This window comes from Diceros bicornis, chromosome 2 (assembly GCF_020826845.1).
Source record: "Diceros bicornis minor isolate mBicDic1 chromosome 2, mDicBic1.mat.cur, whole genome shotgun sequence".
NCBI classification, from domain to species: Eukaryota; Metazoa; Chordata; class Mammalia; order Perissodactyla; family Rhinocerotidae; genus Diceros; species Diceros bicornis.
Genome location: NC_080741.1, coordinates 51,575,613 through 51,588,075, shown reverse-complemented (window position 1 = coordinate 51,588,075; position 12,463 = coordinate 51,575,613). Strand labels below are relative to the sequence as shown.

At 57.5% G+C, this 12,463-nt stretch overlaps 1 protein-coding gene across 1 annotated transcript; it reads left to right on the top strand.

The window, feature by feature from the left end:
• The first annotated feature begins 1,582 nt into the window (after positions 1-1,582).
• On the top strand, positions 1,583-12,022 carry C2H3orf18 (chromosome 2 C3orf18 homolog). The gene is made up of 5 exons (XM_058559584.1): positions 1,583-1,867; positions 3,485-3,872; positions 6,855-6,880; positions 7,410-7,557; positions 8,841-12,022. Exons 2-5 carry the CDS (start codon positions 3,639-3,641, stop codon positions 8,919-8,921), a joined length of 489 nt encoding a protein of 162 aa, XP_058415567.1. The 5' UTR covers positions 1,583-1,867; positions 3,485-3,638; the 3' UTR covers positions 8,922-12,022.
• Positions 12,023-12,463: the final 441 nt, after the last annotated feature.

The window sequence follows — 12,463 nt, the reverse complement described above, 5'->3', positions numbered from 1 at the left end:
CTACCTCACCCGTCCTCGGGCCTGGAGAAACGGCCGGGATCTCGGCTCCCGGACGTGCGTGGGCCGGCGGAGAGCTCCCTCCACCCCCCTACTTCCGGGGTCGGCGCAGCTGAGAAAGGGCTCGGGCAGACCCCGTCGCCCTGCTCCAGGGTTCCTAGGACCACTGGGTTCCACTCAGGAGGCCTCGGCGAGCAATAGTGGAGGCTGTGAACGCCACGCCCACCACGCCCGCAGGCCCACGGGCGGGAAAGTGCGTGGATGTGTGTGTGGTTGCTTCCTGGGGGCCTGGGCTGGCTAGTCTTCTTGAAGGTCCTGGAAGGGATATGGCACCAGCCCGCGGTGACTGCTCCGAGCTGGCGTTTGTGTACCCAGCAGGGGCGCTGTGTAATCAGCCCCAACAGAGACATGTCACCAGCCGGCCCTGGGTTCGACAATTGGCGCGCGACGTCCAGGGACGTGGTCTAGCAGTGACTGTGGGCTGGTAGAGCTGCACGTGGGCGGGTCCCAGCGTTGGGGGCAGGTACCAATTTTAGGGGCGGGACCCAGTGTCCAGGACCTGGAGGAGGAAGAGGCCTGAGCTACTCAGGAGTGGCCAGGTGGCGACTGGACCATGGGTGGCTCTTGACCCTCTAGCTTCGGTTTTAGAGTTTGGAGCAGGGAGCTTGAAACCGGGCGTAGGAGACTAGGGTCTGAATCCTGATTCTGTTGCCAACACGTCGCGAGGCTTTGTCCAGGTGCCCGGCCCTCGATGGGCCTCAGTTGCTCCTTCTATAAAATTCATGACAGTATCCTGCAAAGTGTGGCCTGCCAACGCCCACTCCCCCTAAAATCTATTGTTAACGATCACGGATAACTAAACTACTATTAAACATGCAGTTGTCCCGACTCCATCCCAGACCCGAGGACCCGCGGGGATCTGTGTCTGTAACAATCTACTCCGGTGATCCCCATAAGCTCCTCTGAAAACCCGAGGATTAGAAGGTATCTGAAGGCCCCTTCCCTGAGATGATCGCGCCCTGGATGTAGGCTTGCCTGAGTTGGGGTGCCCAATAATACCACTCCAATAATAACACCATCCCGATACCAACTTCTCTGAAGATGTCCCATTTCTACCCCAGGGTTGGTGTCATTTACCAAGAGCCCTCACACCAGAGCCCATCTGAGCAGGAAGCCGAGACCCAGGGAGGGAACGCATCTTGCTCTAGGTCACAAAGCCAGTAGAGGGTAGAGCCAGGGTTCAACGCAGGCCCGAGGACTCCCAGTCCAGTGCTCTCCCCAAGTCTCCTGCGTCCGCCTGCTGTATGGCAGCACGAGTACGTCCTGGCGGAGGTGGATCCGGGGCAGGCCGGGGGCTGAGTTCTGCCTAGGAAGGGGCTGGTCACCCACGGTCCCCCGCCCTACTCCGGCATAGGCCGAGGGGAGTGAGGGGTGGTCGCCAAGAACCGCGACCCGGCTCCCGGCTCCTCCTGGGGGCGGGACCAGATCCGAGCGACAGGCGAGCGGGCCAATGCCGGGCGGGTTCTGGGCCTGGCAACCTATCGGGGGCCGGGGGCGCGGAGCCAGGGCCAGGAGGAGAGGTGCTGGAGCATCACGTACCCGCGGGGCTGCTCTCGTCCGCGCCACCCCCGCGGTGGGTCCCGGCCCTGCCTGTCTCGGCCCAGGCTGGCAGAGCGGGCGCTCGCGGCTGTGGGCGGTGCGCCGTAGCGAGGCGCAGCCCGCGGCTCGGAGCGTAGAGGGAGGGAGGTCCTCTGGTTGGACCCACCGCCCCCCATCCTGGGGCCTGGGGATTACCCCTGGCCCCAGCCTCCTGCTCGTCACCACCACCCCTAACCTCTCCGGCTGAGCTCCACACCCCAGAGAGGATTAAGTAAGTGCTGAGGTCGCCGCTTCGGTGCAAGAATGGAGACATCACAGAGTCGCGGAGGCGGGATGGGGATTGGGGCAGGGAGGACTGAGGAACCCGGTGGAGAACGGTATGCGGGTTCTCGGAGGTCGTGCCGACCCCTTTCACCACGGTTTCCTTCTCTTGCTCTTTGAACGCTGAGACAGTCCCGTACGGTGATGAGCAGGGCCTTTTCTCTCCTTCGGACGGAGGAGTAAACAGAGCCCCAGAGCAAGAGTTAAGGGGCTGGCCCAAGGTCACACCTGGGGTCAGTGGCAGAGCCAAGAAAGAACCTGGGACTCCTGACGTTCCCAGACTAGCTGGAGGGAGAGGGCAGAGAGGGATGAGGCTCTCCCATCCCATGTCCTTCCGCCAGCCTTGCCCCTTCCTAAGGGGCTGTCACGGGTGTGTGCACACCTCACACACCCCCATGCACCTGCACAGGAAGGCACCCCACATATACCCATGAACTAGCGCAGGGAGGTATGGGTGCCGCATGAGCTGTGTATCCCTCCTCTCTCTAGGAGCGAGCTGTCCTGCAGCTTGGCTGGGACGCCTTCCCATCCTGCCTTACCCAGGGCCCTCTGGCCTGGGGAGGCCTAAGCCACACCCTGGGCTGGGCACATCTCCCACACTCTGCTCCCCAGGGAGGAGGGAAGGGGAGGAGAAGCACCTCAGAGTGAGAACTCCATCCCTGCCTCGGAAGATATGCTCCTCTTTCTTTTCTTCTTGTCCCTGGCAGCCCCTAGCTCTCCTATAGGGGGTCGAATGACCCCAAGAGCCTGCAGAGAAGCCTTGCCAGAGGACCTGACTTTAGCCTCTCTCTCCTTCCTGTCTTCTGGTCTCTCCACACCTGTCCCCACCCCCACTCCAAGCACAGCCTGGACCACACAGCGGGCTGGGTCCAGGGGCTTGTGTGGCTCCCCCTTTCCCAACTGGGTTGGCCAGGGGGGAAGATCTGACATTTATTGGATACTTACTGCGGGTGGGGGCTGTGCTGAGCTAAGTCTTTTCTAGGAACTTGTTCATCCTGACATTTCAGTGACCCTATGACCCTGTGAGGGAGGCATTCTTAATATCCCCACCTTGGACTCAGGAGAACTGAGACACACAGGTGGAGAGACTTACCTAGGGTTATCTAGTTAAGTGGCTGAGCTGGAATTCAAAGACAGGCCTGTCTGACTCTTGGGCAAGTGTTTCCCTCCGGGAAAGGAAAAAGCTGCAATATTTTTCCTCCAAGCAGGAGGTGAGGGCTGTGGGGGGCAGGGAGTGGGGAGGCGGGGGGAGTGTGGGGAGTAGGGGGTGAGGGTGGGGTATTACACAAGGGAGAGACTTTTTCTTTCAAACCTCCCCACTGCCTTTCATATCGTCCAAGCGTGTTCAGTATGATCATCTTACCCACAAAGAGGGAGCAGGGCTTCATTTTCGTGTTCCTAAATCCACATGGGAACCATGGATATATAAAGCACATGTACTGATTTCCCCTGAACTTACCCTTGCCCTCGAACTTTTATTTCCTGAGTTCCTTCAGAACTTAGGGGGACGTCATCTCACCACCAAGTCCCATCTTCAGCTTCATGTTTTTTATTCTTTCCTTTCCAGCACCCAGGGACGCAGGGAGTTCCCTTTATCCAAGGAGCTGGCCACCTGCATGGGTAGCAGGGGCCACAGGCTCGAACACTCCTGATGTCAGAAGGGACTGGGCAGGTTGACTGACCACAGACAGTCTCTCAGCCAGGGCCCTCTCAGCAGCAGCATGAACTCCAGGATTCCATCTGCTAGGGGCTGGTTCAGCAGCTGCCCACCCACCTCAAAGCCTGACCTGGAGCCTGCCACAGATGGGCCAGCCTCTGAGACCACCACCCTCAGCCCAGAAGCCACCAGCTTTAATGACACCAGAAGCCCTGATGTGGCTGGTGGCTCGGCTGGTGTGAGCACAATGCTTCTGTCCTTCGGGATCATCACAATGATTGGCCTGACTGTGGCCATGGTAAGAGCTGGGGCAGGCTGGGGATGGCCCAGATGGCCTCAGTTGTAGGAGGGTAGTCAGTGTTTAGAAATTAGAGAATCTAATCAGAAGACAATTGTTTGTTAATGATAATGCAATCCTCCCCTCCCCCAGGGATTTGTCCACTGGGGTCCAGAGATTGGAGAGGCTGCTTCTGAATGGAAGAACCAGAGAACGTTCTGAGGAATACATGGCATTTTGAGCTGGGCCATAGAGGCCACATAGGAGTTGGAGAGGAGCGTGTTCCAGGTGGGGGGTTCTGATGGGCAAAAGTTTGGAGGCAGACAGGATGTTCTGTGAGCAGTGAGCGGGACAGTGAGGCAATGAGCATGGGGTGCAATAGGAGCAGAGGCTAGAAGGTGACTGGGATAGATCGTGGACTGCAGAGTCTGGCTGGGATGCTCCGGGCAGGGCAGGCTGCTGGCACTGTACGTTCCTTCAGTCACTTGGCAATTATTTACTGGGCACCTGCTCTGGATCAAGCCTTCGGGACCCCAGGAACTAGGAGGAGAAGGTCCTGCTCTGTAGTTCTCTCGGGGAGTGGGAGACAGATAAAACCAAGGGTGCCGAGAGAAGCGCATAGAGACTGGGTTGGGAAATTGGGCAGGGGGCCTTTCTAGGCTGGGTGGTCAGGGGCAACTGAGGAGGCAACATTCAAGCTGAGACCTCAAGATGGAGGCCTGGCCTCAGTGTCACGAGAAGGGGCAGAGTTGAGCAGACATCAGGATGGAGGTGAGCTGGGGTGAGAGCTGTGGTTGTCCCCCGATGGTGGACATATGCCTCCAGATCTGGTGTCTGCCCCTGAAAATATGGGCTTTCCCCCTAAGATGATACATGGACACTCAAAATGTCACTGAGGGACCATTGGAGATCATGCAGGCTGAGATCAGGAAGGGTAGGGGTGTGCCTGAGGTCCCCCAGTGGGCCTGGCAATGGTGGCATCCTGCCCACTGCCCCTCACAGGCTCTGATGGCTGGCCTTAGGTTCAGGAGCATGTTGCTCTGACAGATAGGAGTATAGATGGTCCCTCCATGGCCTGGCTGGAGCTGTTGTTAAACCGGGGTCACCATATGGGCCCTGTAGGTTCCGGATCACTGCCAGGGAACAACTGCTGGTCAGCAGGCAGGGTCAAGACGCAACATGCAGAGTGAGGCCGGAGTCAAAGCAGTCTCCTATGGGGGGGCAAGGCAGAACGCCAGTGTTTCCCCTTGGCACCTGTGCAGCAGTTAAGCAGACTGAGACACCCTAACCTCAGGCTCAAAGTAGGGCCTAGAATCTGCCCTTGTAACTCTTAGCAAAAGATTATGTCCCAGGAACTTGGGAGGACTCCCTTAGTCTTTGTTCTAGAGGAACATTTGAAGGGCCAGGGTGAATGGTCTTCTTGCCAAAAAAGGAGAGGCAGGGAGTTAATGGGGCAAAGACAGTGGAGGGCAGGAAACAGCTCCTGGGCACCAGAGGACAGGTCCAGAGATGTTTTCCGAGTGCTGCTTCCTCTCGCCTCATGCCAATCCTGAGCCAGGCCATGCTGGGTACAAGGAAGTAAAATCAGTGCCCAGCTGTGTGCCTCACACAGGAGGAGCAGTGGAGGGCTTCTTGGAGGAGATGGGGCTGCAGCTGGACAGTGAGAGGTGGGGAAGATTTGAAAAGGAAGGTATGGTTAGGGGGAGGTGTAAATAGTTGGGGCAGAAGGGACAGCAAGGGCAAGGTGTGGAGCTTGGATACAGGCTCTGGCCTCTCTTGAAGATCCTTCTGTACCACAGGGCCAAGGGCAGGGAGGAGTGTTTGGGGCAGGGCTGAGAGGCAAAGGAGTACAGGGTACTGGGCTGGAGCCACTGATTCAGGGTGGGTCGGGGCTGGGCCAGAGACCTGGAGCTCCTGTGGTTTGCACCCATAGGAGAACAAGGAGCACTGCCCACGTGTCACCCCCTGGAGGGGATGGGGGAGCAAGGGGTGCCTCATTTTCTTTCCGGGGCTTTGGGGTCCCTCAGGAGCGAGCAGTAGAAGGAGCTCTGAGCCAGGATGGAAACCAAACCAAATTCAAGCTGTGGATGGGCCTCAAAGGGTGTGGGAGCCACAGACAGTTTGGGACAGACTCTAGGGACATGGCTTTCCCCCAGGCAGAAGGGGTCATGCTCCTGGTAGTGAGAAACTGCCATTTTAGGTAAGAGTGAGATGGTGGCAGAGGTCCCTAGAGTTCCTGCCAGGTGGTCACCTGAGTCTCACCCTCTTCCTCTCTCCCCTCTGTGCTTTGTATCCGGATTTCCTGCTCCAGCCTGGAGCTCTTGGGTTTTAGATGTATCTCAGGCTGCCTAGGCCTTTATCTTCAAGTCTGTACAATGGAGGTTAGGACCTTCCTAGGTTCCTCCAGCACCAGGGTTCTGGAGTTTTGTCTGGGCTGATGTCCAGGGGCTCAGGCCTTCCTCCCTAGCCCCTGTCCACTGAGGGCCATCAGCATCCCGTGGAAACCCCAGGAACCCAGCCCAGAGCCTGGCCTAGAGCCACTGCCCTGCAGAGTCTGGCCACTGCCTGTCCCTGTTCTTTTTGCCCATACATGGCTTTGGGCCTGGGGAGAGTTGAGAGGAGAGGGTGTGCTGAAGACTTCCCCTCTCCCTTCAGCCCCGAGGAGTCCCAGGCAGGTGCTGAGTTCCTGGGGCCACAGGCAGTATTGGCAGAGGTGGGGCTCACCAGCCCACAGGCCAGGCCTGACCCTGTGGTCTTCCCAGGCTGGGCTCCTCAAGGGCAGGCCTGCTCCCCACCTCTGAGTCTGGGCACCATCAGTATCTAATAAACATCAAACGGAGGCACAAACGCAGGATGTATGCGTCCCTGGGATGGGGTCCCTGAGGACATGGGAAGCCACAGGTCTCCCCTTCATTAGCCTCAGCATGCCCTCTATCCCAAGGGACTGCTGTGTTAATCAGGGCCTCCTTTCCTGGCCATTTGACACTGCTCCTTCTCTTGCAGGTTTTGTACATCAGGAAGAAGAAGAGGTAACTCCCCAGCTGCCACCCCAAACACCAGCCCGTGGGCAGTGCTGGGCCGGACTCTTGGGGATGCGAGTGGGAAAGGACAGTCCCGCACCATCAGGGCCCCCTCCCTGGTCAGGAAGTCAGGGGTTGGGGGTGACCACTTTCCCTCGGGGAGGGCTGAGCCACCCTTGCCCCATTGCCTTGAGGTAACTGTCACCGACTCCCCTCCCCCCGCCCTGGCCCCCTGGAGGCTATGGACCACGCAGGGCCATGGCCTAGGCAGTCCCCATGCACCCCACAGATGACAGCTCTGTGGCCCATGGCTTATCTGGTCCCAGGAATGGGTAACTATCCCTCCCAGGCCACCCATCTGAGGGGTTGAGCTGGTACTATGGGTACAAAAATGTCTTTTAATGAATCCCAGGGGAAATTTTAGGACCCCAAACATGGTTGTGTGCTGTGGCTCAGCTGGTCAGCAGGCAGGGCCTGCAGGGCTGGTGGGAGGGGAAGGGCCTTCCCTTCCCCCAGCAGCCTCTGCCCCCACCCCCAGGCTGGAGAAGCTACGCCACCAGCTCATGCCCATGTACAACTTCGACCCCACGGAGGAACAAGATGAACTGGAACAGGAGCTGCTGGAGCACGGGCGGGATGCTGCCTCTGTACAGGCTGCCGCCTCCGCGCAGGCCACGCAGGGCAAGGTGGGCATGACCAGGCTCCCCACCTAGCCTGCAGCCTGCTCATGACTCTCCCACCCACACCCTCCCTCCTTTCTCATGCAGCTTTGCAGCAGCTGCCATGTGGTCAGGCCGCAGCTGTCGGGTATATATGGGTTTTGTCAGGTTTGTTTAGAAATTGGTAGAATTGCTCCATGGCCACCTGCAGACTCACTGCGCAAGGCTAGGCAGGGGCAGCCCTGTGGTCCGGCCTGGCTCTGCCCTGAGAGCCTGGTGATCTTGGGAGCCCCATTGGCCTCTCTGAGCCTCAGTCTTCTCATCTGCAAGTGAAAATCCTAATTCTTTCCCTGTGTGCCCCCACATACTGGCTAGGAAAGCAGGAGAGGACTGATGGGAGAGATTGTTGGGGGCTGAGACCCTGGATTCCTCTGCTGCCTGAGGGTCCATGGTCCTGAATGGGTTGAGGTTGGGGTCTGACTCTGGGGCAGTGGCACCTCCAAGTAGACTGGTGGGTTTCTAGTAACTGACAGACCCCCTGGCAGGTGGAGACCCCAGCCAAACTCGCCTCCTATGTCCAAAGGGTCACGTAGCTGGGTGGTCATCTTGCCAGAGCCACTGGGCTGCCTGGCCACTTGCCACCAGTCCCCATTATCCTCAATGGCCAGCACCATGAGGAGGTCTGGTCTCCCCCGACCCATGAAACCCCTTTGCATCCCTTTTTGCCCTGACCCCACAGGTTGTTGGGGGGTCCGGCCCTAACAGAGGCAGAATTGGGAGACTGGATTCAGAAAGAGTCCAGGCTGGGAATCTGGAGACCCCCTGGTTTTGCCACCAAGTTCTGTGTCACTTGGATCAGGACACGTTTCCCCCTTGGGATATTCAGGAAATCGGGCTGAGAACTTTGGTCCTCCCAGCCCATGGGACTACTGACCATTTGATAGTAGTTTCCTGTGTACCTCTCTTGTGCCAGCCCTGTGCTGGGGCTTGGGGGTGCAGAGGTGAGCCCTCCTCTGCTGGGAGAGAGTGGTGCATGCATAATTAATCCAGCCCCTGGGCCCACAGGGTAAGTACTGCAGCCGCCTAAGGTGGAAGCCGCCTAAGGTGGAAGCCGGGATGGCTGGTGGAGGAGGAGCCACGGGGGGCCAGGTCATATTTCTAGGCTGAGCTTGCAGGGAGGGCATTCCAGGGAGAAGGCATAGTTGGTGCCAAGTGCAAGCAGGCACCGGGAAGCAAGGGTGGAGGTTACTGGGCCAGGGAGTGCATGGCCTTGGTCAAAGTCCCTGAAGCCCCTGACTGTCTCTCTGCAGACCACTCTCCCCTCTCAAGGCCCACTGCAGAGGCCCACCCGGCTGGTGTTCACTGACGTAGCCAATGCCATCCATGCGTGAGTGGCCCAGGAACAGGCCTGGACCTCTGATGAAGACACTTGCCACAGTGCCCACAGAGCTGCCCACTCCGCGATTGTTAAACCTACTCTCAGGACCTGCCCTGCTGAGGCCCCAGCTGTTCTGAGGACCCACCTGCTGACTCTCCAGGCTCTAAGAGAGGCTGGGCATCTGGCCACTGACGACCCCTGATCTGAGGGCCCTGGCATGGAGGGCATCCCTCCTGTCAGGAAGGTTGAGAGCCACTGCTGGCTTCCTTGTGTCCTGCCCAGACCCCTCATATCAGGGTCTGCTCCTCTAATGTGGAGGAAATGTGGGGAGAGTAGGAAGGGTCCCCCTCTGTCAGGGAGAGACCTGTCTTTGAAGTCTGGAGCCTCCTCTGGGTTGGGAAGAGGAACCACCCAGGTCTTGGGAACAGGGTGTCGTGGCACCCTGGGAGAGGCCCAGGGGTGGAGCTGAAACTGCCCAGTGGGCAAGGATGCCAGAAGGAGAGCTGCTTGTACCCAAGGTCCATCCATATTACAGAGGGTCCATGAGGTCTCCCAGCCACCCCTCCCTGGCAGCCAGTTGTTGGCTTGGCCCAAGCTAGGATGGGAGCTGAGGGCAAAGTAGGGGAACCAGTGTGGAGGGCTGCAGTGCCCAGACCTGCTGAAAGGCCTCATGCATATGCATGAATGTGCCCATGTGCAGACGTGTGCCTGTCCCAGCACAGGGGGCAGGATGGAGATTCTGCTTTGGCTTCACCCTCCAAGTCGACCCCCACCCCGTGGTGTGTGGAGGAGCATTGTGGTAGGCCACCTTCTCTGCCCTCAATGTTCAGGGACTGAAGGGAGAGGGATGCAAAGGTGAGGGTTCTGCTGCCCACTGCATCTCTCCTCTGGGCTCTAAAAGCCAGGTTCTGAAACCAGGTTCTGGGCTCTAAAAACTTGCTTCTGAAAACAGTTCCCTGTCTTGGTGTATATTGGGGATCTGGGGTTGGGGGAGAAGCTATTGGTCCAAGAGCAGTGGTCACAGGCTGCGGGCCAGCAGGGGATGTTCTGACTTCCTGAAACGGGGTGGGGATGACCCCTTGGGAAACAGACCTAAGTAACCTAGTCTGTTTTTTGATCACATAGCCCACCCACCCATTGTCCACCTATACCATACCCCTCTGGAATTCTTATACCAGTCTGGGACATCTGCAAGGCATTGGGCCAAGCCAAACCCCAAGAGCTGGGCACTTTTTCTACACTGGGCATGCATGCGCACATAAGCATGCACAGAAGCATGGCCCTGTGCCCAGTTTCACCACCATCTCTGTCCTCTGCTGGTTGGAGGGGATGCGAGGGCGGCACGTACAAATCTTCTGTTGGGCAAATACCACGTGTCAGGATGTGAGGGCCTAGGAGGCCTGCATGGGGAAGATTCTGGATTTATTCCCTCCTCTAGTTGCTATAAATACATTAGCACTTGAGCTGACTGGAGGGCCGGCGGTAATTTAGAATGCACAGAAGCTGTAATTTAACTCACAGCATCTCCATGTGAAAGCATTAAAGATGTAACTAAGATGTTTACAGGAAGAGAGTGTGAGCCTGTGACGCTCGGGGTGTGAAACCCCAGGAGGAGCAGAATGAGTGAGGGGCTGTGGGGGGCCGGGGGATAGTAGCTAGGATCCCAGCTATGAGATGGCAGCCCAGTTGGTTTTCCTTGATCTTTCTAATGAAATGCCTCTGGCCCTAGGATCAAGGCTGCTCTGGGGCCTTGTGTCTCAGCTGTGGAATGGGGTCACAATGCCTGCCATCCCCTTGGGTGAAAAGGTCAAGTGGACAGGACCTTGTGGAACCAGAAGAGGGAGGGGGCTTGAGCCCCAAGGGCCCAGGGGAGGTGTGCCACCTCAGGGCCCAAAGGAGCTGGGTCTGAAACACAAAAGGGAATAAAATAATGTGGTCTTTCCAAAGGCACAAGGGTGCAGGGGATGGAGGGGGGTGGAGCGCCGTAAGGACTGTGTGTGTGGAATCCACCTGCAGGGTTCAGAAGGGTTTGGAGGAGAATGACACTAAGGTGGCCAATTGTCCTGGTTTTCTCACAACTGCCCAATTTTAGCATTGAAAGTTCCACAAACCAGGACTCTAAGTGACATCCAGACCCTCCCCTAGAGAGCTGAGCCTTCAGGCTAGCATAAATGGAAACAAGGAGGGGGTGAACCCCTCAGTTGCATGGTGGAGAGCTGGGCTGGAGGTGGGGGCTGTGGGACAGGCCCTTGGGTAAGCACTCCACAGGCCACCCACACTGGGGTTAGACAGCAGAGCCTGTCAGTGACAACCTTGGTCTTGGGGAGAGGTCTCCTTCCCTCAGCAGACTGGCAGAAGGATTTCTGAGGGCCATGGAGGGAGAGGAGAAGGAGTGGGTGGGCTGTGTGCTCCCTTCCTGTTGGGTAGCCCCTCAGCCCAAGAATATGGGAGCTGCAGAAGACCCAATGTCTGGAGCACCCTAAAAAATTGGGGCCTGCAGAGTAAGGGCTGGGGATGGGGCTCCAGGAGGACTCCTGTCCCTATTCTGTCCCACTGCCTGTCCCATGCCCCTTTCCCAGAGGATGGGCTTGGTTAGGTGATGGACACAGGGCAGCTTTCTGTGGGTGATGGGAGCCACTTCCTCATCCCTTGCCCTCTCACAGTCACCTCCTCTTCCCTTCCACCTGCCTTCTGTTTTCTAGCTTTCTTCCCCAGTCCTGGAGGAAAACCAAATGCCCTGCAAGTTCCCAGGTCTTCCATGGAGTGTGGGATCCATAAATATTGGGGTGAAATGTTCCGGTTGACATGTCCTCCTTGTAACTGTGGGCCTGGCGGGCCGACCAGGACTCTCCTCACTGCCCTCAGCCAGGCAGATAGAGTGACATAGAGCTGCTGCCGTTACTGCTCCTGAAATGACCGTTAAAGGGAGCCCTTGGGAAATGCCCCTGCGCAACACACACACAGGGATAAGTGAAACCCCTCCTGATAAACAGCGACCCAGGCTTCAGGGCAGAAGCTGTGGCAGTTTGCGGTGGGTGGTGTCAGGGTAGATGTGGATGGGTGCCTTCAGAGGAGGCCATCTTCTTGTTTAATAAAGTGAAGTGTCACCTTCAAGCCAAAGTGAATACAATAATTCCATTGCCTGGCTGCAGGCAGATGCCAGGGATGCCTTCAGAATGTAAAGGAAAGTTCTTGTGGGGGCGAGCCCAGAGACTCCAGTAGAGCAGTCTGAATCTTGCTATGGATTCCTTCCAGGAACATCACTGAGTCCCACCGTGGGCACAGCACCATGGTCCAGTCAGTGAACCAACCTAGTCTCTGCATCTCCATTCAAGATGGGAGGAGACATATGTCAAATACAAAAAAAAGGATGAGTGTGTGTGTCTGTGCGTGTGTGCGTATGCGTGTTATACACATGTAACAGACACTATATGTCTATATCTTTATATCTGCATCTATATGAAAAAGAAAGCAGGGACAGGGGCCAGGTATGCCTGGGTGGTGTTCAGAGGCTGAGGGCAGACACCTCCACCCTATTCCATCCAGCTGCACCTG